The sequence below is a fragment of the Oncorhynchus mykiss genome, chromosome 16 (genome assembly GCF_057628025.1).
Source record: "Oncorhynchus mykiss isolate SJ-2025 chromosome 16, ASM5762802v1, whole genome shotgun sequence".
NCBI classification, from domain to species: Eukaryota; Metazoa; Chordata; class Actinopteri; order Salmoniformes; family Salmonidae; genus Oncorhynchus; species Oncorhynchus mykiss.
In genome coordinates, this window is record NC_143037.1 from 6,560,427 (window position 1) to 6,587,407 (window position 26,981).

The window sequence follows — 26,981 nt, forward strand, 5'->3', positions numbered from 1 at the left end:
AATCACGTCACTATTTATTTGGATCGGCGGTTGTATGGTTTGCTTGTATGACATCAAAGCCATATTTCCTATAATCATCACCACATTTAACCACAGCCTTAATTATATCTTTATTGTTAAAATACTATTAAATAGTCTGATAAGTCAAATAAGATATTTCAATGATGTCACTACAGCACAATTGACTCTTGTGAGGACTACATACAGTGTGGTTGTTGCTGTTGTAACTAAATGCCATCGTACTTCTGTTACCATCGGAGATATTTTAATGTCAGCTCGAATAACAATGATTTAAAGTGATGTGAAGCTTGGCGAATGAGTAATCATCCCGTCCATAATATCTAGTCATGGCCTTCAGGTCAGCTTGTTAAACACTACCCCCTAGTGGACAAAAATAGGTACTGTTCCAAACTCTACTAATTTACGAGAGGTTGTGTTCTATCGTCCTCGTGTCGCAGGGCGGTCCATATTTTGTCCCACACCTCCCTGTGAACAGAACCAGATCACAGAGCCGACGGTGAGAGAAATCATTTCTCTACTAATAATTTAGGTTGTTTTAATTTGGCCTGTATTTAGTCATATATTTTGCCAAGAGAGACCAGGGCCCGTATCCACAACGACGCGTCTTCGAATAGGAGTGCTGATCTAGCATCAGTTTCAACTTTCAGATCATCATGGAAAAAATATTGTATGGGCAGATCCTAGATCTGCACTCCTACTATGAGACACTTTGTGGCTACAAGCCCTGGACCATGCCAGCAACAGGTATGTGTACTGTATATTCAGGGAGGATCTAACATTATGGTTAGGGGTTCTGGGTTAGTGGTTTAGGGGTTCTGGGTTAGGAGTTCTGAGTTAGTGGTTCTGGGTTAGTGGTTCTGTGTTAGTGGTTCTGGGTTAAGGGTTCTGGATTAGTGGTTTAGGGGTTCTGGGTTAGGGGTTCTGGGTTAATGGTTCTGGGTTAAGGTTTAGGGGTTCTGGGTTAGTGGTTCTGGGTTAGAGGTTCTGGGTTAGGGGTTCTGGGTTAGGGGTTGTGGGTTAAGGTTTAGGGGTTCTGGGTTAGGGATTATGGGTTAGGGGTTATGGGTAAGGTGTTCTGGGTTCTGGGTTAGGGGTTGTGGGTTAAGGTTTAGGGGTTCTGGGTTAGGGATTATGGGTTACGGGTTCTAGGTTAGGGGTTATGGGTTAGGGGTAATGGGTTCTGGGTTAAGGTGTAGGGGTTCTGGGTTAAGGGTTAGGGGTTCTGGGTTAAGGGTTCTGGGTTAAGGTTTAGGGGTTCTGGGTTAAGGTTTGGGGTTCTGGGTTAAGGGTTGGGGGTTAAGGGTTATGGGTTAAGGTTTAGGGTTGCTGGGTTAAGGTTTAGGGGTGCTGGGTTAAGGTTTAGGGGTTCTGGGTTAAGGGTTAGGGGTTAAGGGTTAAGGTTTAGGGGTTCTGGGTTAAAGTTTAGGGGTTCTGGGTTAAGGTTTAGGGGTTAAGGTTTAGGGGTTAAGGGTTATGGGTTAAGGTTTAGGGGTGCTGGGTTAAGGGTTAGGGGTTAAGCGTTAGGGGTTAAGGGTTAGGGGTTATGGGTTAAGGGTTAAGGTTTAGGGGTGCTGGGTTAAGGGTTAGGGGTTAAGGGTTAAGGGTTAAGGTTTAGGGGTGCTGGGTTAAGGGTTAGGGGTTAAGGGTTAGGGGTTAAGGGTTATGGGTTAAGGGTTAAGGTTTAGGGGTGCTGGGTTAAGGGTTAGGGGTTAAGGGTTAAGGGTTAGGTCTCTACAGGCTGAATCCAACACATTAACATTGTTAACATTTCTGAATCAATGTGTAATTGGGATGAGGAGGATGAGAATGGGGAACAATCAATCAATATCTTAACTGTCCCAATTGGGACATTTTGTTGTCCCCCCCCCAAAAAAACAATATACACAGAAGATACATAGTGAGATTGGTTCCAGTCTTAAAATGAGGATACGTACGCTTTCACATCCTCGCTTGTTGTCACTCTGTTCAGGATCATGTTGAGGTTGCTTTCCAGATCCTTCAAGACACAGTGAGACCAATGAGTATAGAAAATGCATTGTATATTCAATACAATTTAAATCAAATTTATTTTATTTACAGATGCCCATCCTAAAACCCCACAGAGCTTTACAGATACCCATCCTAAAACCCCACAGAGCTTTACAGATACCCATCCTAAAACCCCACAGAGCTTTACAGATACCCATCCTAAAACCCCAAACAGCTTTACAGATGCCCAGCCTAAAACCCCACAGAGCTTTACAGATACCCATCCTAAAACCCCACAGAGCTTTACAGATACCCATCCTAAAACCCCACAGAGCTTTACAGATACCCATCCTAAAACCCCACAGAGCTTTACAGATACCCATCCTAAAACCCCACAGAGCTTTACAGATACCCATCCTAAAACCCCACAGAGCTTTACAGATACCCATCCTAAAACCCCACAGAGCTTTACAGATACCCATCCTAAAACCCCACAGAGCTTTACAGATGCCCATCCTAAAACCCCACAGAGCTTTACAGATACCCATCCTAAAACCCCACAGAGCTTTACAGATACCCAGCCTAAAACCCCAAACAGCTTTACAGATACCCATCCTAAAACCCCACAGAGCTTTACAGATACCCATCCTAAAACCCCACAGAGCTTTACAGATACCCAGCCTAAAACCCCACAGAGCTTTACAGATGCCCATCCTAAAACCCCACAGAGCTTTACAGATACCCAGCCTAAAACCCCAAACAGCTTTACAGATACCCAGCCTAAATCCCCAAAAGAGCTTTACAGATACCCATCCTAAAACCCCACAGAGCTTTACAGATACCCAGCCTAAAACCCCACAGAGCTTTACAGATACCCAGCCTAAATCCCCAAAAGAGCTTTACAGATACCCAGCCTAAATCCCCAAAGAGCTTTACAGATACCCAGCCTAAATCCCCAAAAGAGCTTTACAGATACCCAGCCTAAATCCCCAAAAGAGCTTTACAGATACCCAGCCTAAATCCCCAAAGAGCTTTACAGATACCCATCCTAAAACCCCAAACAGCTTTACAGATACCCATTCTAAAACCCCACAGAGCTTTACAGATACCCAGCCTAAAACCCCACAGAGCTTTACAGATACCCAGCCTAAAACCCCACAGAGCTTTACAGATACCCATTCTAAAACCCCACAGAGCTTTACAGATACCCATCCTAAAACCCCACAGAGCTTTACAGATACCCATCCTAAAACCCCAAACAGCTTTACAGATGCCCAGCCTAAAACCCCACAGAGCTTTACAGATACCCATCCTAAAACCCCAAACAGCTTTACAGATGCCCAGCCTAAAACCCCACAGAGCTTTACAGATACCCATCCTAAAACCCCAAACAGCTTTACAGATGCCCAGCCTAAAACCCCACAGAGCTTTACAGATACCCATTCTAAAACCCCAAACAGCTTTACAGATACCCAGCCTAAAACCCCACAGAGCTTTACAGATACCCATCCTAAAACCCCAAACAGCTTTACAGATGCCCAGCCTAAAACCCCACAGAGCTTTACAGATACCCATTCTAAAACCCCAAACAGCTTTACAGATGCCCAGCCTAAAACCCCACAGAGCTTTACAGATACCCATTCTAAAACCCCAAACAGCTTTACAGATACCCAGCCTAAATCCCCAAAAGAGCTTTACAGATACCCAGCCTAAATCCCCAAAATAGCTTTACAGATACCCAGCCTAAATCCCCAAAAGAGCTTTACAGATACCCAGCCTAAATCCCCAAAATAGCTTTACAGATACCCAGCCTAAATCCCCAAAGAGCTTTACAGATACCCATCCTAAAACCCCAAACAGCTTTACAGATACCCATCCTAAAACCCCAAACAGCTTTACAGATACCCATCCTGGGCAATGCAGAGGCAGAAGCAGAGTGGTTTGAGGGGAGGAACCAGGCCTGAAGGGGTGGAACCAGGCCTGAGGAACCAGGCCTGAGGGGAGGAACCAGGCCTGAGGGGAGGAACCAGGCCTGAGGGGAGGAACCAGGCCTGAGGGGAGGAACAAGCGCTTGAAGGGGTGGAACAAGGCCTGAGGGGAGGAACCAGGCCTGAAGGGGTGGAACCAGGCCTGAGGGGAGGAACCAGGCCTGAGGGGAGGAACCAGGCCTGAGGGGAGGAACCAGGCCTGAGGGGAGGAACCAGGCCTGAGGGTAGGAACCAGGCCTGAGGGGTGGAACCAGGCCTGAGGGTAGGAACCAGGCCTGAAGGGGAGGAACCAGGCCTGAGGGGTGGAACCAGGCCTGAGGGGAGGAACCAGGCCTGAAGGGGTGGAACCAGGCCTGAGGGGAGGAACATTATCATCTCTGACCATTGGTCCACCTACACAGAGTACATATAGCACACGCAGCACAGTACATACAACACATACAGTACATACAGCACAGTACATACAGCACATACAGCACAGCACATACAGCACAGTACATACAGCACAGTACATACAGTACATACAGCACATACACCACAGCACATACAGCACAGTACATACAGCACAGTACATACAGTACATACAGCACAGTACATACAGCACATACAGCACAGTACATACAGCACATACAGCACATACAGCACAGTACATACAACACATACAGTACATACAGCACAGTACATACAGCACATACAGCACAGTACATACAGCACAGTACATACAGCACATACAGCACAGTACATACAGCACATACAGTACATACAGCACAGTACATACAGCACAGTACATACAACACATACAGTACATACAGCACAGTACATACAGCACATACAGCACAGTACATACAGCACAGTACATACAGCACATACAGCACAGCACATACAGCACAGTACATACAGCACAGTACATACAGTACATACAGCACATACAGCACAGCACATACAGCACAGTACATACAGCACAGTACATACAGTACATACAGCACAGTACATACAGCACATACAGCACAGTACATACAGCACATACAGTACATACAGCACATACAGCACAGTACATACAACACATACAGTACATACAGCACAGTACATACAGCACATACAGCACAGCACATACAGCACAGTACATACAGCACAGTACATACAGTACATACAGCACAGTACATACAGCACAGCACATACAGCACATACAGCAGAGTACATACAGCACATACAGCACAGACAGTACAGCACAGACAGTACATACAGTACATACAGCACATACATACAGTACATACAGCACATACAGCACAGACAGACAGTACATACAGTACATATGCACAGCACAGTCCAAACAGCACACACAGCACAGTACATACATACAGTACATACAATACATACATACAACACAGTACATACAGAACAGTATATACAGTACAGTATATACACACAGTACAGACAGTACAGTACATACAGAACAGTACATACAGTACAGTACATACAGTACAGACAGTACATACAGTACATACAGTACAGTACATACAGCACAGTGTACAGTACACACATACAGTACATACAGCACATACATGCAATACAGTACACACAGTACATACATACAGCACATACACCACAGCACATACAGCACAGTACATACAGCACAGTACATACAGTACATACAGCACAGTACATACAGCACATACAGCACAGTACATACAGCACATACAGTACATACAGCACATACAGCACAGTACATACAACACATACAGTACATACAGCACAGTACATACAGCACATACAGCACAGTACATACAGCACATACAGTACATACAGCACATACAGCACAGTACATACAACACATACAGTACATACAGCACAGTACATACAGCACATACAGCACAGTACATACAGCACAGTACATACAACACATACAGTACATACAGCACAGTACATACAGCACATACAGCACAGTACATACAGCACAGTACATACAGCACATACAGCACAGCACATACAGCACAGTACATACAGCACAGTACATACAGTACATACAGCACATACAGCACAGTACATACAGCACAGTACATACAGTACATACAGCACAGTACATACAGCACATACAGCACAGTACATACAGCACATACAGTACATACAGCACATACAGCACAGTACATACAACACATACAGTACATACAGCACAGTACATACAGCACATACAGCACAGTACATACAGCACAGTACATACAGTACATACAGCACAGTACATACAGCACAGCACATACAGCACATACAGCAGAGTACATACAGCACATACAGCACAGACAGTACAGCACAGACAGTACATACAGTACAGACAGTACATACAGTACATACAGCACATACATACAGTACATACAGCACATACAGACAGTACATACAGTACATATGCACAGCACAGTCCAAACAGCACACACAGCACAGTACATACATACAGTACATACAATACATACATACAACACAGTACATACAGAACAGTATATACAGTACAGTATATACACACAGTACAGACAGTACAGTACATACAGAACAGTACATACAGAACAGTACATACAGACCAGTACATACAGTACAGACAGTACATACAGTACATACAGTACAGTACATACAGCACAGTGTACAGTACACACATACAGTACATACAGCACATACATGCAATACAGTACACACAGTACATACATACAGCACATACAGTCAAGGAAAAATATGATGATATTTCAACTAGGTCAAAGTACTAAATGGCTTGCCTTGTTGGTGTTTCTGTAGCGTTCATTTGAGGCCAGTAGTCTCATGATCTCTCCCTGCAGGAGATAACAGACAAACACACACACACACACACACACACACACACACACACACACACACACACAGTACTCCAGTGAAATGCCCTACGATAAAGGGAGTCAGTCTGTACATTACCGATGATAAGCTGTTTGTAGGAAGGCATACAAGGTCATAACATACGTGGAGAGTACAGCAGGACATAGGGCTATCCATCGTGTGTGTGTGTGTTTTTGGTGAATGTGAGTCGTAGAGAGAAGTCATTCTACTGTGTGAGTAAAACGTGTGTGCTGCTTTAATTGAGCAGGGAGGGCTGACTGGAAAGAATATGTCAATCTCTGAAGGGCACATTAAATAACTTTGAAAATATGTTGACAGTAGTATTTTACCCAGTTCATCCAACACAGAACTATGACAACCATACGCCTATGTTAAGAACTATAACAACCATGGAAATCCCTATTGGTGCCGTGGTTAAATACCTTGTCTGGTGCTCCCCTGGTTGTAAATCCCTATTGGTGCTGTGGTTAATAACTCATCTGGTGCTCCCCTGGTTGTAAATCCCTATTGGTGCTGTGGTTAATAACTCATCTGGTGCTCCCCTGGTTGTAAATCCATATTGGTGCTGTGGTTAATACCCCGTCTGATGCTCCCCCAGTTGTAAATCCATATTGGTGCTGTGGTTAATACCCCGTCTGATGCTCCCCCAGTTGTAAATCCCTATTGGTGCTGTGGTTAATAACTCATCTGGTGCTCCCCTGGTTGTAAATCCCTATTGGTGCTGTGGTTAAAACCTTGTCTGGAGCTCCCCTAGTTGTAAATCCCTATTGGTGCCGTGGTTAATACCCCGTTTGGTGCTCCCCCAGTTGTAAATCCCTATTGGTGCTGTGGTTAATACCCCGTCTGGTGCTCCCCCAGTTGTAAATCCCTATTGGTGCCATGGTTTAATACCCCGTCTGGAGCTCCCCCAGTTGTAAATCCCTATTGGTGCTGTGGTTAATACCCCGTCTGGTGCTCCCCCAGTTGTAAATCCCTATTGGTGCTGTGGTTAATACCCCGTCTGGAGCTCCCCCAGTTGTAAATCCCTATTGGTGCCGTGGTTAATGCCCCGTCTGGTGCTCCCCCAGTTGTAAATCCATATTGGTGCTGTGGTTAATACCCCGTCTGGTGCTCCCCCAGTTGTAAATCCCTATTGGTGCCATGGTTTAATACCCCTTCTGGGCCTGGACTTTGCTGCATGTCTCTTAAGACTAGTCTCTGATTTGCGTCTGTACCTTAGAGTCTCTGATGCATCTCTCTGTAGCTCCTGTGGTGATGATGGACACCATCTTCTCCTTGAGTTCCTTCTGCAGCAGCTGGACCTCCTCCCACATTATCCACACCTGATAACACAGTACATAATGTACAGTACATACAGAACAGTACATACAGAACAGTACATACAGAACAGTATACAGTACAGTACATACAGTACAGTACATACAGTGATCCACACCTGATAATACATGCCATGTAGCAGACGCTTCTACCCAAACTGGTTGACAGTCATGCGTGTATAATTGTTTTCCGCATGTGTGGTCCTGAGAATCAAACCCACTATCCCGGCATTGCAAGCACAATACCATATTACTGAGCTACAGAGTACCACTACAGCCCTGTGTGTAGACTGAGCTACAGAGGACCTGATAGTTAGTGGTAACGCTCCCCACTCTCAACACACATGCAACTCCCCACCGTCTCTCCATCTCCTTATCCCCACCTGTCGTTTGTTATCTGTCTAAATGAAGCTTAAAATGACATAAATGACTCTCGTTTATAAAATCAAAATAATAATAATACAAATAAAATAAAAAGATATACTGATATATTATGTGTATTATGTGTACTATGTTCCATACCTGACGTCTCTTAGGCTGGACACGATCTATAAAGGAGATCGGCCCTTCACCTGGCCTCAACAGCCCTGGCAGGGTGGCCTCCTTATGGAGCCCTGGCATCAATCAATCAACCAATGAATCAATAAATCAATCATGAATTCAACAAATGAATAAACAAACCAATCAATTAATACATCAAACAAACCAATCAACCAACCAACGAATCAATTACATTCCAATACATCAAACAAACCAATCAATCAAACCAATTCATTATTCATCACGCAAACCATTCAATCAACAATCAAACAAACACAGCAAAACATCAACAACAACAACAACAAAAATCAATCAACCTTCATCATCTGGGGTTTCCACGACTCTGTCACGTACGTTCTGAAACTGATTCCTGACTCTGGGGAAACAGACAATAGGCACGAATACAATCAAATTAAAAATTAAGTCAAGTCAAAATGTTTTTTGTCAAAGTGCATTATCGCACAAGCTCACAATATACTTTACAAAGGAAATCAATACATTTTAAAACTACGAATTCAATACAAGTTTTTTGGAATTAAAGGTTTTTAGTATTCTATGTTTTGAACAAAAGCAGAGTATTTGTATTACATCAACTACTAGTGTCAGGTGCGTGAATGAGGACCCAAAAGCGAATTAACAAAACAGAGTTTCTTTAATGACGAAACACATGTAGGCTCAGATGGACAGGCAGATTCCGACAGGACAGGACAAGGTTAGATGAACTGGCAGATTCCGACAGGACAGGACAAGGTTGCAGCAAACACGACGATAGTCTGGTTCAGGCATGAGAAACACAAACGAGAATCCGACAAAGACAGAAGCAGAAACAGAGAGAGATATAGAGACCTAATCAGAGGGAAAAAGGGAACAGGTGGGAAAAGGGGTGAACGAGGTAGTTAGAGAAGACAAGGAACAGCTGGGGGAAAGAGGGGAAGAAAAGGTAACCTAATACGACCAGCAGAGGGAGACAGGGTGAAGAGAAAGAACAGGAACAGGACACAACATGACAATACATGACAGTACCCCCCCACTCATCGAGCGCCTCCTGGCGCACTCGAGGAGGAAACCTGGCGGCAACGGAGGAAATCATCGATCAGCGAACGGTCCAGCACGTCCCGAGAGGGAACCCAACTCCTTTCCTCAGGACCGTACCCCTCCCAATCCACTAGGTACTGGTGACCACGGCCCCGAGGACGCATGTCCAAAATCTTACGGACCCTGTAGATAGGTGCGCCCTCGACAAGGATGGGGGGGGGGGGGGGGAGACGAGCGGGGGCGCGAAGAACGGGCTTAACACAGGAGACATGGAAGACCGGGTGGACGCGACGAAGATATCGCGGAAGAAGAAGTCGCACTGCGACAGGATTAATGATCTGAGAAATACGGAACGGACCAATGAACCGCGGGGTCAACTTGCGAGAAGCTGTCTTAAGGGGAAGGTTCTGAGTGGAGAGCCAAACTCTCTGACCGCGACAATATCTAGGACTCTTAGTTCTACGCTTATTAGCAGCTCTCACAGTCTGCGCCCTATAACGGCAAAGTGCAGACCTGACCCTCTTCCAGGTGCGCTCGCAACGTTGGACAAAAGCCTGAGCGGAGGGGACGCTGGACTCGGCGAACTGAGATGAGAACAGCGGAGGCTGGTACCCGAGGCTACTCTGAAAAGGAGATAGCCCGGTCGCAGACAAAGGAAGCGAGTTGTGGGCGTATTCTGCCCAGGGGAGCTGTTCTGACCAAGACGCAGGGTTACGAAAAGAAAGACTGCGTAAGATGCGACCAATAGTCTGATTGGCCCGTTCTGCTTGACCGTTAGACTGGGGGTGAAAGCCGGAAGAGAGACTGACGGAAGCCCCAATCAAACGGCAAAACTCCCTCCAAAATTGAGACGTGAATTGCGGACCTCTGTCCGAAACGACGTCTGACGGAAGGCCATGAATTCTGAAAACATTCTCGATGATGATTTGTGCCGTCTCTTTAGCAGAAGGAAGCTTAGCAAGGGGAATAAAATGAGCCGCCTTAGAGAACCTATCGACAACCGTAAGAATAACAGTCTTCCCCGCTGACGAAGGCAGTCCGGTGACAAAATCTAAGGCGATGTGAGACCACGGTCGAGAGAGAATGGGAAGCGGCCTGAGACGGCCGGCAGGAGGGGAGTTACCGGACTTAGTCTGCGCGCAGACCGAACAAGCAGCCACGAAACGACGCGTGTCATGCTCCCGGGTGGGCCACCAAAAACGCTGGCGAATGGAAGCAAGCGTACCCCGAACGCCAGGGTGGCCGGCTAACTTGGCAGAGTGAGCCCACTGAAGAACGGCCAGACGAGTAGGAACGGGAACGAAAAGAAGGTTCCTAGGACAAGCGCGCGGCGACGGAGTGTGAGTGAGTGCTTGCTTTACCTGCCTCTCAATTCCCCAGACAGTCAACCCGACAACACGCCCCTCAGGGAGAATCCCCTCGGGGTCAGTGGAGGCTACTGAAGAACTGAAGAGACGAGATAAAGCATCAGGCTTGGTGTTCTTAGAGCCCGGACGATAAGAAATCACGAACTCGAAACGAGCGAAAAACAGCGCCCAACGAGCCTGACGCGCATTAAGTCGTTTGGCAGAACGGATGTACTCAAGGTTCCTATGGTCAGTCCAAACGACAAAAGGAACGGTCGCCCCCTCCAACCACTGTCGCCATTCGCCTAGGGCTAAGCGGATGGCGAGCAGTTCGCGGTTTCCCACATCATAGTTACGTTCCGACGGCGACAGGCGATGAGAAAAATACGCGCAAGGGTGGACCTTGTCGTCAGAGAGGGAGCGCTGAGAAAGAATGGCTCCCACGCCCACCTCTGACGCGTCAACCTCGACAACGAACTGTCTAGAGACGTCAGGTGTAACAAGGATAGGTGCGGATGTAAAACGATTCTTGAGGAGATCAAAAGCTCCCTGGGCGGAAACGGACCACTTAAAGCACGTCTTGACAGAAGTAAGGGCTGTGAGAGGAGCTGCCACTTGACCGAAATTACGGATGAAACGACGATAGAAGTTCGCGAAGCCGAGAAAGCGCTGCAGCTCGACGCGTGACTTAGGGACGGGCCAATCAATGACAGCTTGGACCTTAGCGGGATCCATCTTAATGCCTTCAGCGGAAATAACAGAACCGAGAAATGTGACGGAGGAGGCATGAAACGTGCACTTCTCAGCCTTCACAAAAAGACAATTCTCTAAAAGGCGCTGGAGGACACGTCGAACGTGCTGAACATGAATCTGGAGTGACGGTGAAAAAATCAGGATATCGTCAAGGTAAACGAAAACAAAGATGTTCAGCATGTCTCTCAGGACGTCATTGACTAATGCCTGAAAGACAGCTGGAGCGTTAGCGAGGCCGAAAGGAAGAACCCGGTATTCAAAGTGCCCTAACGGAGTGTTAAATGCCGTCTTCCACTCGTCCCCCTCCCTGATGCGCACGAGATGGTAAGCGTTACGAAGGTCCAACTTAGTGAAAAACCTGGCTCCCTGCAGGATCTCGAAGGCTGAAGACATAAGAGGAAGCGGATAACGATTCTTCACTGTTATGTCATTCAGCCCTCGATAATCTATGCAGGGGCGCAGAGACCCGTCCTTCTTCTTGACAAAAAAAAAACCCCGCTCCGGCGGGAGAGGAGGAGGGGACTATGGTACCGGCGTCAAGAGCTACAGACAAATAATCTTCGAGAGCCTTACGTTCGGGAGCCGACAGAGAGTATAGTCTACCCCGGGGGGGAGTGGTTCCCGGAAGGAGATCAATACTACAATCATACGACCGGTGTGGAGGAAGAGAGGTGGCCCTGGACCGACTGAACACCGTGCGCAGATCGTGATATTCCTCCGGCACCCCTGTCAAATCACCAGGCTCCTCCTGTGAAGAAGAGACAGAGGAAACAGGAGGGATAGCAGACATTAAACATTTCACATGACAAGAGACGTTCCAGGAGAGGATAGAATTACTAGACCAATTAATAGAAGGATTATGACAAACTAGCCAGGGATGGCCCAAAACAACAGGTGTAAAAGGTGAACGAAAAATCAAAAAAGAAATGGTTTCGCTATGATTACCAGAGACAGTGAGGGTTAAAGGTAGCGTCTCACGCTGAATCCTGGGGAGAGGACTACCATCCAAAGCGAACAAGGCCGTGGGCTCCCTTAACTGTCTGAGAGGAATGTCATGTTCCCGAGCCCAGGTCTCGTCCATAAAACAGCCCTCCGCCCCAGAGTCTATCAAGGCACTGCAGGAAGCTGACGAACCGGTCCAGCGTAGATGGACCGACAAGGTAGTGCAGGATCTTGAAGGAGAGACAGGAGTAGTAGCGCTCACCAGTAGCCCTCCGCTTACTGATGAGCTCTGGCTTTTACTGGACATGAAGTGACAAAATGACCAGCGGAACCGCAATAGAGACAGAGGCGGTTGGTGATTCTCCGTTCCCTCTCTTTAGTCGAGATGCGGATACCTCCCAGCTGCATAGGCTCAGCACCCGAGCCGGCAGAGGAAGATGGTAGTGATGCGGAGAGGGGGGCAACGGAGAACGCGAGCTCCTTTCCACGAGCTCGGTGACGAAGATCAACCCGTCGCTCTATGCGAATAGCGAGTTCAATCAAGGAATCCACGCTGGAAGGAACCTCCCGGGAGAGAATCTCATCCTTTACCTCTGCGCGGAGACCCTCCAGAAAACGAGCGAGCAAAGCCGGCTCGTTCCAGTCACTGGAGGCAGCAAGAGTGCGAAACTCAATAGAGTAGTCTGTTATGGATCGATTACCTTGACATAGGGAAGACAGGACCCTGGAAGCTTCCTCCCCAAAAACAGATCGATCAAAAACCCGTATCATCTCCTCCTTAAAGTCCTGATACTGGTTAGTACACTCAGCCCTTGCCTCCCAGATTGCCGTGCCCCACTCACGAGCCCGTCCAGTAAGGAGAGATATGACGTAGGCGATACGAGCAGTGCTCCTGGAGTAAGTGTTGGGCTGGAGAGAAAACACAATATCACACTGGGTGAGGAACGAGCGGCATTCAGTGGGCTCCCCAGAGTAACACGGCGGGTTATTGATTCTGGGCTCCGGAGATTCGAAAGCCCTGGAAGTGGCCGGTGGATCGAGGCGGAGATGGTGAACCTGTTCTGTGAGGTTGGAGACTTGGGCGGCCAGGGTCTCAACGGCATGTCGAGCAGCAGACAATTCCTGCTCGTGTCTGCCTAGCATCGCTCCCTGGATCTCGACGGCTGAGTGGAGAGGATCCGAAGTCGCTGGGTCCATTCTTGGTCGGATTCTTCTGTCAGGTGCGTGAATGAGGACCCAAAAGCGAATTAACAAAACAGAGTTTCTTTAATGACGAAACACATGTAGGCTCAGATGGACAGGCAGATTCCGACAGGACAGGACAAGGTTAGATGAACTGGCAGATTCCGACAGGACAGGACAAGGTTGCAGCAAACACGACGATAGTCTGGTTCAGGCATGAGAAACACAAACGAGAATCCGACAAAGACAGAAGCAGAAACAGAGAGAGATATAGAGACCTAATCAGAGGGAAAAAGGGAACAGGTGGGAAAAGGGGTGAACGAGGTAGTTAGAGAAGACAAGGAACAGCTGGGGGAAAGAGGGGAAGAAAAGGTAACCTAATACGACCAGCAGAGGGAGACAGGGTGAAGAGAAAGAACAGGAACAGGACACAACATGACAATACATGACAACTAGAGCTAGATTCAATCCGTAGCGCGGAAGATCCGCGTTCTAGAGGGATAGATATTTAAAATAAATATGTTCACGCGTTCAAGTAGACTGGGGAAAAAGAGATAATCAGATGGTGTTAGCTAAGGGAGGGGGGGTGGGGACTTGAGAATGTTGAGTGAAGTTCAATCTAGTGCTTCTCTGCACGGGCTGATATTTCTTCTGTGCGGCAGTACCGGGGGGGAGCTGTACGCCTGCGCACGCAGTTTAGAGGGAACATTGGTAGGAAGCATACGTTTTTACTGACCAAAGTAACAACACAGTGTGGTCAAAGACTTAGTAACTTAGTTGTATTCATGATCTGGTTACCTATAAACATAGTTACAGTTTTAAAAAAAACTAAAAAAACATATTTATTAACTTATTTCCAGATACTTTCTAAACGACCCACAATGCACTATTTCTCAAAGTCATACGGACAATCTACTCTGCGTTAACTTTATCAAGCTGGCTAACGTTAGCCACTAGCCATGCAGACAGAATGTTGGCAGTGGTGAGCTACAATCTATCAATCACGAGGAGGTATGATGTGAACAACCGATCAGATTCCCCACGCCGCGTGGGGGCCGCATGATCTCCATGAAGTAGGCTACCAGAGTTTTTCAACCTTGTCTCAGTACTAGTGCGCAACATTAGCTGACTCACTGTGCCGTTGTTATCATTTCCATCTGCCCGGAGCCGTCCTCTAATCACCCTCTTAATGTTGGCTCTTCTCGTCTCCTCCTATACCCTTGTCGTGTCTTTGGCTATGCCGGATTAAGTGATATGACATGCTATTCTATAAAATCCTTTCTCTGTAATTAATATTACCTGATTGAGCTAATCATGTAAATGTAATTAACTAGAAAGTTGGGGCACCACAAAATAATATTTATAGAGCTGTTATCTTCCGAATAAACTCTTAAAGACCTAGTAATATTTTACATCAATAGCAGTCAAAATTAATCGTCACCTTATTTCAGTCTCATCTGTAAATTGTAAATGCTTGGTTATCTTCACTACCCCTGGCTAACAAGTTGAATCAGCAATACAAAATTGGGTTTAATCATTTATTTACTAAATACCTAACTAATCACACAGAATTACATTTCCACAGAATGAAACATACCATGATTACAAATTATGTCATAAAGGAAAACGTCCCTAGCGGACGGAACAGATATGACAGCTGGTTACACAAAGAAAAGGGGCTGGGTTTGAGTGAAAGAGCGGGAAGACTGAGGAACAAAGGGAGAAGCGATGTCTCTATCGGGCCGTAGGCAGCTACTCTATCGTAAATACAGAATCTTATACATACTAAATTACCGTCCATTTAGAAAAGGAAAATGCAATGAATATTTACTCTGAGCTGCGCTTCAATAGGTTGGTGGTAGATGGAAGGCCGAGTTGCCCAAGAGTTCTTCCATCCTTTGAAGAATGTCTCTGGTGGTAAACTGTATTAGATTTAGTAACGTCGTTGTGTGGTAGACGGTATACTCTGTCTGTCCTTTCCCAGTCCACGCTTGGCGGCTGGAGTGAATCAGAGTTCAAAGTTCATACCCCGTTGCCATGCTTATATGCTCATGCTACATTCTGGCTGGTATTGTCGAAATTCATCATATTCGACGTGTCAATCGTCCTAATCCCGTGGGTATTCAATGCTAATTTTGTTAGGTAGCTGAGATTGGCTTTGCTCTGTAGGTGTTACCTGCCCTTCTAACGTCAAGGCCGTCGCCTTAATGTCCCCGGAACAGGAAGTTATTTGTTGTCAAGGCTTTATATAGGAAAGGAGAGGAGGGCGTGTTTCATAGTTTATAACCAATGTTTCTTCACGTGGGCGGGCCACTGAGTCGGGCCTAATTCACTCATGAAAACCCAATTCTCACATTTTAGAAGCTAAAATAACATTTCATTCCATCACATAATTTCATATTCAAACATTTAAATTGAACAACAATTCCATGTGAATCTGATAACTATAATGTGTAGACTTTCCACTGTACAGTTTATGTCATCCTATCATTGATGAGAATGTCTCAGATGACAACCGAACTGACATCATATTCATTAAGTACCACCGCATATGTTCAATTGTTCGGATTACCAGAATATAGTTCATTTCCCCACATTCTGATGTTCCCAGAATCTCTATGTTAACCAAGGGATTTTCAATAGTCACATCAGTAGGGTAGAGAGAGGAAAAAAGGGGGCAAGGTATTTATGACTGTCATAAACCTACCCACAGGCCAGCGTCATGACACCCTGTACCCCCTCTGTCTTATTGTTGACTCTTCTGCTCGTCTTCTCTTCGTCTCCTCCTATACCCTGAACCCTGTCTTATTGTTGGCTCTTCTCCTCGTCTCCTCCTATACCCTGAACCCCCTCTGTCTTATTGTTGACTCTTCTCCTCGTCTCCTCCTATACCCTGAACCCCCTCTGTCTTATTGTTGACTCTCCTCCTCATCTCCTCCTATACCCTGAACCCCCTCTGTCTTATTGTTGACTCTTCTCCTCGTCTCCTCCTATACCCTGAACCCCCTCTGTCTTAATGTTGACTCTTCTCCTCGTCTCCTCCTATACCCTGAACCCCCTCTGTCTTATTGTTGACTCTTCTCCTCGTCTCCTCCTATACCCTGAACCCTGTCTTATTGTTGACTCTCCCCTCGTCTCCTCCTATACCCTGAACCCCCTCTGTCTTAATGTTGACTCTTCTCCTCGTCTCCTCCTATACCCTGAACCCCCACTGTCTTATTGTTGACTCTTCTCCTCGTCTCATCCTATACCCTGAACCCTGTCTTATTGTTGACTCTTCGTCTCATCCTATACCCTGAACCCTGTCTTATTGTTGACTCTTTTCCTCGTCTCCTCCTATACCATGAACCCCCACGGTTTTATTGTTGACTCTTCTCCTCGTCTCCTCCTATACCCTGAACCCCCTCTGTCTTATTGTTGACTCTCTTCCTCGTCTCCTCCTATACCCTGAACGCCCTCTGTCTTATTGTTGACTCTTCTCCTCGTCTCCTCCTATACCCTGAACCCTGTCTTATTGTTGACTCTTCTCCTCGTCTCCTCCTATACCCTGAACCCCCTCTGTCTTAATGTTGACTCTTCTCCTCGTCTCCTCCTATACCCTGAACCCTGTCTTATTGTTGACTCTTCTCCTCGTCTCCTCCTATACCCTGAACCCTGTCTTATTGTTGACTCTTCTCCTCGTCTCCTCCTATACCCTGAACCCTGCCTTATTGTTGACTCTTCTCCTCGTCTCCTCCTATACCCTGAACCCTGTCTTAATGTTGACTCTTCTCCTCGTCTCCTCCTATACCCTGAACCCTGTCTTATTGTTGACTCTTCTCCTCGTCTCCTCCTATACCCTGAACCCCCATGGTCTTATTGTTGACTCTTCTCCTCGTCTCCTCCTATACCCTGAACCCTGTCTTATTGTTGACTCTTTTCCTCGTCTCCTCCTATACCCTGAACCCCCACTGCCTTATTGTTAACTCTTTCCCGTCGTCTCCTGTGCTCATTGCGCCTCTGTAATATATCTACTGTGGATTTACCTTAGTATATTGCTTTTGGATTAGTTTACTCTCCCCTGGCCGGTGCCTCTGAAGCTTCTCTCTCCTTGGCCCTTCTTTGGTAGCTAACTCAGCCGTTAATCGGTAAGTCTCCGCTCTCTCTACTCTATATCTGCTGTCTTTTCGTTGTTGTTATATTCTGTGGGTTCCTGCCTCTGCTAGACTAGTTGGGGTTGTTCTCTGGCTTACTACTTAGCCATGTCGACCGTAGTGGTTGGCTAGCTGAGCTAAACTTTACTAACTTTAGCTGGCTAGCTTGCTGGCTAAGATAACTGCACATACCAGTAACATTCTTTGATAACTGGTTAGAGGGTGTTATGTATTTCCAAAACGTTGATTTACGTTAATTGAGCTGTAAGCTAGGTGTTGATAGCAACTGGCTGACTCATGCAGAGCTAACCTAACTTCAGCAGGCGGGTGGGGTTAACGTTAGCAGGCGTGTATGGTTAACGTTAGCAAGCGGGTAGGATTAACGTTAGCAGGCGGGTGGGGTTAACGTTAGCAGGCGGGTGGGGTTAACGTTAGCAGGCGGGTGGGGCTAACGTTAGCAGGCGGGTGAGGTTAACGTTAGCAGGCGGGTAGGGTTAACGTTAGCAGGCGGGTAGGGTTAACGTTAGCAGGTGGGTAGGGTTAACGTTAGCAGGCGGGTAGGGTTAACGTTAGCAGGCTAGTTGGCTAGCAACCTTGTAAGCTGATTTGCAACAATAAATTCAAAAAGTATTAGCTTGTACGTTGTCTAAAAATGTTATTGAAACCAGTAGTCAATGAGTGCAAAGATTTGGTTTAATTTGAAGTTGTACATTTGAAGTTATTTCTATTGGAGTTCACATTATCGGGAAAAGGCTGACTTTGCAGGTCCTCCATATTACGTCACACCCCTCAAAGACATTTTCCGGCATGACTTTGGCATTCTGATTGGTTTTATGCAATAACTTGAAAAATAGAGATGTGAAGTATAACTTTGCATTGGGACTTTTGATGTGTATACTAATGCAAATCCATAAGGTTACACGTGGTTACGTTTATGCTACCTATCCTTTAAATTTAAATTGTGCTACAATGACGATCTTCTGACCTACGGACTGAATTTAGACCCTAGTACGATATATTCCAGTATATACATATATCCATTCCCTCAGAGACCCATCCATACCTGTCATTCTCCTCCAGGGCCCTCTGCGCCTCCTCTACCAGCCTGGACACCTCGTTGCCAGCTTCCTCCAGATCCTCTGCCCCTACGATGGCCAGACCACCCAGCAGAGCCAGCTCAGACTGACCACACCACAGAGAGGAGGAGGGATAAAATACTCAATGAAGATCAGTACAGTGTAGTGCACTGCTGGTTTCCTATTCCACCGGATCATTCATTGTACCTACCTGGTGTCCCAGGTCTAAATTAGTCCCTGGTTAGAGGGGAACCACCCACCTGGTGTCCCCGGTCTAAATCAGTCCCTGATTAGAGGTGAATTACCCACCTGGTGTCCCAGGTCTAAAATCAGTCCCTGATTAGAGGGGAATTACCCACCTGGTGTCCCAGGTCTAAAATCAGTCCCTGATTAGAGGGGAATCACCCACCTGGTGTCCAGGTCTAAATCAGTCCCCGATAAGAGGGGTAGGAATGACAAAAAGCAGTGGAACTGGCTTCGAGGTCCTGATTGGAATTTGAGGGTATAGAGGTCTTAAATAGGGGTTACAGTAGTCAATCAAAAGCTCAACTGGTGTCAGTACAGACCTCCATATGCAGCGAAAGCACAATAATTGAGTAAGATTTCCATATAATTAGGCTACAAATAAACTTGAAAAAGATCTGAATGTGTATGTAATATTTACCAAGTCCTCGAGAGATGTCTGGGAGTCCAGAATAGAGTTGAGGTACAGATCGTAGTCTGTCTGGAAAGCCGAAGGGAGAAACACAGATTGAAGAATAATAATAACAACAATAACAACAACAACAATAATAATAATGATATTAATAAGAATAATAACAATAATAATAACAAGAATAATAATGATACTAATAAGAATAATAACAATAATAATAATAACAGCAATCATAATAACATTAATAATAACAACAACAACAATAATAACAATAATAATAACATTAATAATAACAACAACAACAATAATAACAATAATAATAACAACAAGAATAATAATGATACTAATAAGAATAATAACAATAACACTAATAATAACAATAATAATAATGATACTAATAATAATAATAACAATAATAATAACAATAATATTTATTTTTTATTTTGGATTGGATTTTTTGAGCGCCTTTCTACCAAATGAAGTACTCAAAGCACTTTACATGAAAGGGAAACTATTCTTTAATTCAGGGGACTGTCAGTCTCTCAGGCTCCCAGTCCCTATTCTCTAATTCAGGGGTCTGTCAGTCTTTCAGGCTCCCAGTCCCTATTCTCTAATTCAGGGGACTGTCAGTCTCTCAGGCTCCCAGTCCCTATGCTCTAATTCAGGGGTCTGTCAGTCTCTCAGGCTCCCAGTCCCTATTCTTTAATTCAGGGGACTGTCAGTCTCTCAGGCTCCCAGTCCCTTTTCTCTAATTCAGGAGACTGTCAGTCTCTCAGGCTCCCAGTCCCTATTCTTTAATTCAGGGGACTGTCAGTCTCTCAGGCTCCCAGTCCCTATTCTCTAATTCAGGGTACTGTCAGTCTCTCAGGCTCCCAGTCCCTTTTCTCTAATTCAGGGGTCTGTCAGTCTCTCAGGCTCCCAGTCCCTATTCTCTAATTCAAGGGACTGTCAGTCTCCCAGGCTCCCAGTCCATATTCTCTAATTCAGGGGACTGTCAGTCTCTCAGGCTCCCAGTCCATATTCTCTAATTCAGGGGACTGTCAGTCTCTCAGGCTCCCAGTCCCTTTTCTCTAATTCAGGGGTCTGTCAGTCTCTCAGGCTCCCAGTCCCTATTCTCTAATTCAGGGGTCTGTCAGTCTCTCAGGCTCCCAGTCCCTATTCTCTAATTCAGGGGACTGTCAGTCTCTCAGGCTCCCAGTCCCTTTTCTCTAATTCAGGGGTCTGTCAGTCTCTCAGGCTCCCAGTCCCTATTCTCTAATTCAGGGGACTGTCAGTCTCTCAGGCTCCCAGTCCATATGCTCTAATTCAGGGGACTGTCAGTCTCACAGGCTCCCAGTCCATATTCTCTCATTCAGGGGACTGTCAGTGTCTCAGGCTCCCAGTCCCTATTCTTTAATTCAGGGGACTGTCAGTCTCTCAGGCTCCCAGTCCCTATTCTCTAATTCAGGGGACTGTTCGTCTCTCAGGCTCCCAGTCCCTTTCTCTAATTCAGGGGACTGTCAGTCTCTCAGGCTCCCAGTCCATATTCTCTAATTCAGGGGACTGTCAGTCTCTCAGGCTCCCAGTCCATATTCTCTCATTCAGGGGACTGTCAGTGTCTCAGGCTCCCAGTCCCTATTCTTTAATTCAGGGGACTGTCAGTCTCTCAGGCTCCCAGTCCCTATTCTCTAATTCAGGGGACTGTCAGTCTCTCAGGCTCCCAGTCCCTAGCCTCTAATTCATCCCATAACACATGCTTACCATGTGCTGCTGCTGAGTGGCGCCATGGAGGGAGAGAGGGAGAGGAGGAGAGGGAGAGAGGTAAGGGAGAGGAGAAGACGGAGAAAGGAGAGGGAGAGGTGGAGAGGGAGAGAGGTGAGGGAGAGGAGGAGAGAGAGAGGAGGTAAGGGAGAGGAGGGAGGTAAGGGAGAGGAGGAGAGGGAGAGAGGGAGAGAGGTAAGGAAGAGGGAGAGGAGGAGAGGGAGAGAGGTAAGGGAGAGGAGGAGAGGGAGATGAGGTAAGGGAGAGGAGGGAGGTAAGGGAGAGAGGGAGAGGAGGAAAGGGAGAGGATGAAAGGGAAATGAGGAGAGTGAGAGGTAAGGAGTGGAGAGGAAAAGGAAAAACCTTGATTTCCCTGAGGATGTCTCTGAATACTGGCGAGCCTTCACAGACGTTGTTGAAGACGTCACTGAACACCCCCAGGCGGTCTCTACTGGGACAGCTCTGGTCTGACAGCCTCCTCAGCTCCTGGGGAATGAGACACACATCATATTGTACGGTAATAACTCACAGCTGTACCTGTGTGAAGTTAAGTGGAAGATGGGGAGAAACGCTATCTAGTGTTATGCTGAGCTCAACACCTTTGGGGGACTGAAGAACACTGTTGAACTCAACACCTCCAGGGGACTGGAGAATACTACTGAACTCAACACCTCTAGGGGACTGGAGAATACTGCTGAACTCAACACCTCTAGGGGACTGGATAATACTACTGAACTCAACACCTCTAGGGGACTGGAGAATACTGCTGAACTCAACACCTCTAGGGGACTGGAGAATACTGCTGAACTCAACACCTCTAGGGGACTGAAGAATACTACTGAACTCAACACCTCTAGGGGACTGAAGAATACTGCTGAACTCAACACCTCTAGGGGACTGAAGAATACTACTGAACTCAACACCTCTAGGGGACTGAAGAATACTGGTGAACTCAACACCTCCAGGGGACTGAAGAATATTGCTGAACTCAACACCTCTAGGGGACTGGAGAATACTGCTGAACTCAACACCTCTAGGGGACTGAAGAATACTGCTGAACTCAACACCTCTAGGGGACTGAAGAATACTACTGAACTCAACACCTCCAGGGGACTGGAGAATACTGCTGAACTCAACACCTCTAGGGGACTGGAGAATACTGCTGAACTCAACACCTCTAGGGGACTGAAGAATACTGCTGAATTCAACACCTCTAGGGGACTGGAGAATACTGCTGAACTCAACACCTCTAGGGGACTGGAGAATACTGCTGAACTCAACACCTCTATGGGACTGAAGAATACTGCTGAACTCAACACCTCTAGGGGACTGAAGAATACTGCTGAACTCAACACCTCTAGGGGACTGGAGAATACTGCTGAACTCAACACCTCTAGGGGACTGAAGAATACTGCTGAACTCAACACCTCTAGGGGACTGAAGAATACTGCTGAACTCAACACCTCTAGGGGACTGAAGAATACTGCTGAACTCAACACCTCTAGGGGACTGAAGAATACTGCTGAACTCAACACCTCTAGGGGACTGAAGAATACTACTGAACTCAACACCTCTAGGGGACTGAAGAATACTACTGAACTCAACACCTCCAGGGGACTGAAGAATACTACTGAACTCAACACCTCCAGGGGACTGAAGAATACTACTGAACTCAACACCTCCAGGGGACTGGAGGCCCTATAATTTACAGCATCTCTCGTACACCTATTATTACCTATGGAGGATATGTACCACTTACATAGAAGTAACCCATAGGTTATTACGGTGTAAATAGTATGTTATGGTATTACGTGATGTTTATACTGTACCGGGTTAAATTTGTACAACCGAAAAGAAACACGTTAGTCTTCCCCACCTTCTCTAGCTTCCACTCGTAGACCTCAGCAGCCTTGTTCCCGCTGATCCAGTTCCTGTCCCTGAGGTCCTGCTTCCTCAGCACCCGTCTGTCAAAGTGTCTCATCATCCTCATCTGGTCCTTCTTGGTCAGGCCCCCCAGGTGAGACTGAGTGAACCAGTACCTGTAGATGGGACCAGGTGAGACTGACTGAACCAGTACCTATAGATGGACCAGGTGAGACTGACTGAACCAGTCAGTACCTGTAGATGGACCAGGTGAGACTGACTGAACCAGTACTTGTAGATGGGCCAGGTGAGACTGACTGAACCAGTACCTGTAGATGGACCAGGTGAGACTGACTGAACCAGTACCTGTAGATGGACCAGGTGAGACTGAGTGAACCAGTACCTGTAGATGGACCAGGTGAGACTGAGTGAACCAGTACCTATAGATGGACCAGGTGAGACTGACTGAACCAGTACCTGTAGATGGACCAGGTGAGACTGAGTGAACCAGTACCTATAGATGGACCAGGTGAGACTGACTGAACCAGTACCTGTAGATGGACCGGATGAGACTGACTGAACCAGTACCTGTAGATGGACCAGGTGAGACTGACTGAACCAGTACCTGTAGATGGACCAGGTGAGACTGACTGAACCAGTACCTATAGATGGACCAGGTGAGACTGACTGAACCAGTACCTGTAGATGGACCAGGTGAGACTGACTGAACCAGTACCTGTAGATGGACCAGGTGAGACTGAGTGAACCAGTACCTGTAGATGGACCAGGTGAGACTGAGTGAACCAGTACCTATAGATGGACCAGGTGAGACTGACTGAACCAGTACCTGTAGATGGACCAGGTGAGACTGAGTGAACCAGTACCTATAGATGGACCAGGTGAGACTGACTGAACCAGTACCTGTAGATGGACTGGATGAGACTGACTGAACCAGTACCTGTAGATGGACCAGGTGAGACTGACTGAACCAGTACCTGTAGATGGACCAGGTGAGACTGACTGAACCAGTACCTATAGATGGACCAGGTGAGACTGACTGAACCAGTACCTGTAGATGGACCAGGTGAGACTGACTGAACCAGTATCTATAGATGGACCAGGTGAGACTGACTGAACCAGTACCTGTAGATGGGAGTGATTACAGGGATAATAGAGTGCTGAGTACCAGGCAGTTGGCAAGTTTGGTAGACTACTAATGACCATCAGCAGCATCAGAGCTTGGAGAAGCCTAGTTACTGTGACTAAACAGTCACGTGGAATTTGATTGCGGTCATGATTCGTGACCGCCGGAGTGGCGGTAATATGTTCACCCTAACAGCCCTAGTAATGATTTCACTGATTACACATAAATAAAGATAGTTCCTATATGATAGAGTGTTTGCGTTATTATCAAACTGATCTTGTGTCCTTTCTGTCGTCCTGTGAACCCCGTTCATTGCTGCTCACCGCTATATTTATTATTATTGTCCTTACCTATCCTGGTTTCCCTCCTCAACACCTCCAGGAGGATTGGTCTGTGATACTAGTGTTAATTATCATTATTACCTATCCTGGTTCCCCTCAACACCTCCAGGAGGTTTTGTCTGTGATGCTATGCTGGGTTTGACCAGGAAGAGCTCAGAGGTGTCCAGAACCATCTTGAGCCTTGTTTTCCTCCTCCTCTCTCTTTCTTCTCCTTCCTCTCCCTTCGTTCCTCTCTGTGTGCCAGTAAGGCTCTCATGCTGCCCAGGCTTCAAGACTGTAGGTTTTAGCCCCTTGGCGACAGTGAAGTCAAACATGGCTTCCGTCATCTTCTCGATGTTGGCGGCCATCTTGGTTTGTCTCTGGAGGCGTTGCGTAAAAGGATAGGGACTCAGGCCTTCCTCCTCACCCTTCTCTCTGTCCTGGACCTAGAGATAATGAATATGTTGATGTTAGGTTTTGTTGTTGTTGTTGTTGTATGTTGTTGTTGTTGTTATTGTGTCATTGTAAGCAGTGGTGTAATAGTAAATCAAATTGTTGGGTAAACGCTGCTCGCCCGTGAAAAAAATAAATGTTCTCTATACTTTCAATGCATTTTTCTGCTAAATGGTGCTGAACATAGACAGAAAACAGTGGGGGAAAGACCTCAGACATCTCCCAGATTGGTTCCTCTGTCCTCCTCCGGTGGGGCTGGTTCTGGCTCAGGGCGTAAGGGCTCAGGTGGCCACAGCTGTATGTTTGGATGTCAGCCTTGTGAGCCATCTCTGCCCCCAGGAGAAGGCTCTGGAGCTCCCGGCGTGCGTCAGATACCCTCAGCATCCGAGGCTTGTTAGGGGTGGTAGCCTTGGTAGACATGGCTGGCTGAGAGGAGGGCGGGAAGGAACTTGAATGTGGTATTGGAAAGATGTGTGCTTTTTGTTTGGTCGTTGTAGGCTAAATATTATGCCTCTTTAAGATGAAAGCACTAACAGCAAGTCCCTCTTTCTGCTTAAGGACTAGCATGTTAAATGTAGCAAAGTATTGCCGAGTGGGCTCCCGAGTGGCGCAGCAGTCTAAAGCACTGCATCTCAGTGAAAGAGGCATCACTTCAGTCCCTGGTTCAAATCCAGGCTGTATAACATCCGGCCGTGATTGGGAGTCCCATAGGGCGGTGCACAATTGGCCCAGCGTGGGGTGGGCCATCATCGTAAATTAGAATTTGTTCTTAACTGATTTGCTTAGTTAAATAAATATATTGTCTACTCAGAATATCTATAGCCTATAACTTGCACATATTCTATTCGTTGACCTTATTGAAAGCTCTACCTAGAAACATGATTAGCATTTTGCTCTGTTAATAATTACACTGTATTTCACGGTAGATGTGCATCATGTAAAGAGTATTTGTCTAGCAAACACTGTAATTTGGTAAAGTGAAATCCATGACTTTACAGACATTCTGCTGTGCGATTGGCGCAACGCACGCACGCAGGCACGCAAATAAGTAAACTATAGCTAAACGTTTCTTGAGACGATATAAACACTGTAATTCGCAGGAAATAACTACAGCAACGTCATATTGCCGAAACATAATCTATTGTACTCACCCGCGTCTGTCTGCCCAGAGGTGAAGAGAAAAGATTCCTGTTTTCCCCAGACGGTTGTCAGGGGATACCGCGCGTCAACACACGGTGGCGGAAGTTAATTTTATTTAACCTTTATTTTATCAGCGAGTCACACTGAGACCAAGGTCTCTTTTACAGATGAGCACTGAATTATGTAGATTACAAAAAATATACACACAACAAAATAAAAATACAAAATGCAAGCAGAAAGAAAGAAAAACACATTAATCAGTAAAAAGGTTCCTCAATCAGCGTTCTGAATTGGCCAAGAGGCACCAAAGCATCACATTTCAGAAAATGTTTAAGATTTTTATACAAATAAGGTGCAAGAAAAACTAAAAGGTGATTGGTTTACAGCCATGGTATATCAGACCATATACCACGGGTATGACAAAGCATTTATGTTTTACTGCTCTAATTACCTAGGTAACCAGTTGATAATAACAATAAGACTCCTCTGGGTTTTGTGGTAAATGGCCAATATACC

At 46.2% G+C, this 26,981-nt stretch overlaps 1 protein-coding gene across 2 annotated transcripts; it reads right to left on the reverse strand.

Annotated features, from left to right (window-relative positions):
- On the reverse strand, positions 1-26,571 carry LOC110491271 (uncharacterized protein C6orf118). 2 transcript variants are annotated; one of them, XM_090201815.1, is made up of 13 exons: positions 26,477-26,571; positions 25,536-25,751; positions 24,975-25,318; positions 23,422-23,584; positions 21,909-22,031; positions 19,815-19,874; positions 19,138-19,256; positions 9,001-9,059; positions 8,666-8,757; positions 8,042-8,149; positions 6,734-6,787; positions 1,956-2,017; positions 1-486 (listed from the first exon to the last, which is right to left on the reverse strand). In XM_090201815.1, the coding sequence occupies exons 2-13, from the start codon at positions 25,743-25,745 to the stop codon at positions 417-419; spliced, it is 1,464 nt and encodes a 487-aa protein (XP_090057941.1). In that variant the 5' UTR covers positions 25,746-25,751; positions 26,477-26,571; the 3' UTR covers positions 1-416. The 2 variants fall into 2 exon arrangements, with proteins under 2 accessions (XP_090057941.1, XP_090057940.1); XM_090201814.1 differs by lacking the exons at positions 1-486; positions 1,956-2,017; positions 6,734-6,787; ... (5 more) ...; positions 21,909-22,031; positions 23,422-23,584 and adding an exon at positions 23,822-24,292 and having other exon boundaries at positions 26,477-26,559.
- Between the last annotated feature and the right edge of the window lie 410 nt (positions 26,572-26,981).

Coding starts and splice junctions, on each gene's coding strand:
- LOC110491271 (XM_090201815.1), bottom strand. CDS start 25,745: ATGTCTACCAAGGCTACCACCCCTAACAAGCCTCGGATGCTGAGGGTA. Junction 8,758..9,000: donor GGAAACCCCAGATGATGAAG/GTTGATTGATTT, acceptor GATTGATGCCAG/GGCTCCATAAGGAGGCCACC. Junction 6,788..8,041: donor GATGCATCAGAGACTCTAAG/GTACAGACGCAA, acceptor TATCTCCTGCAG/GGAGAGATCATGAGACTACT.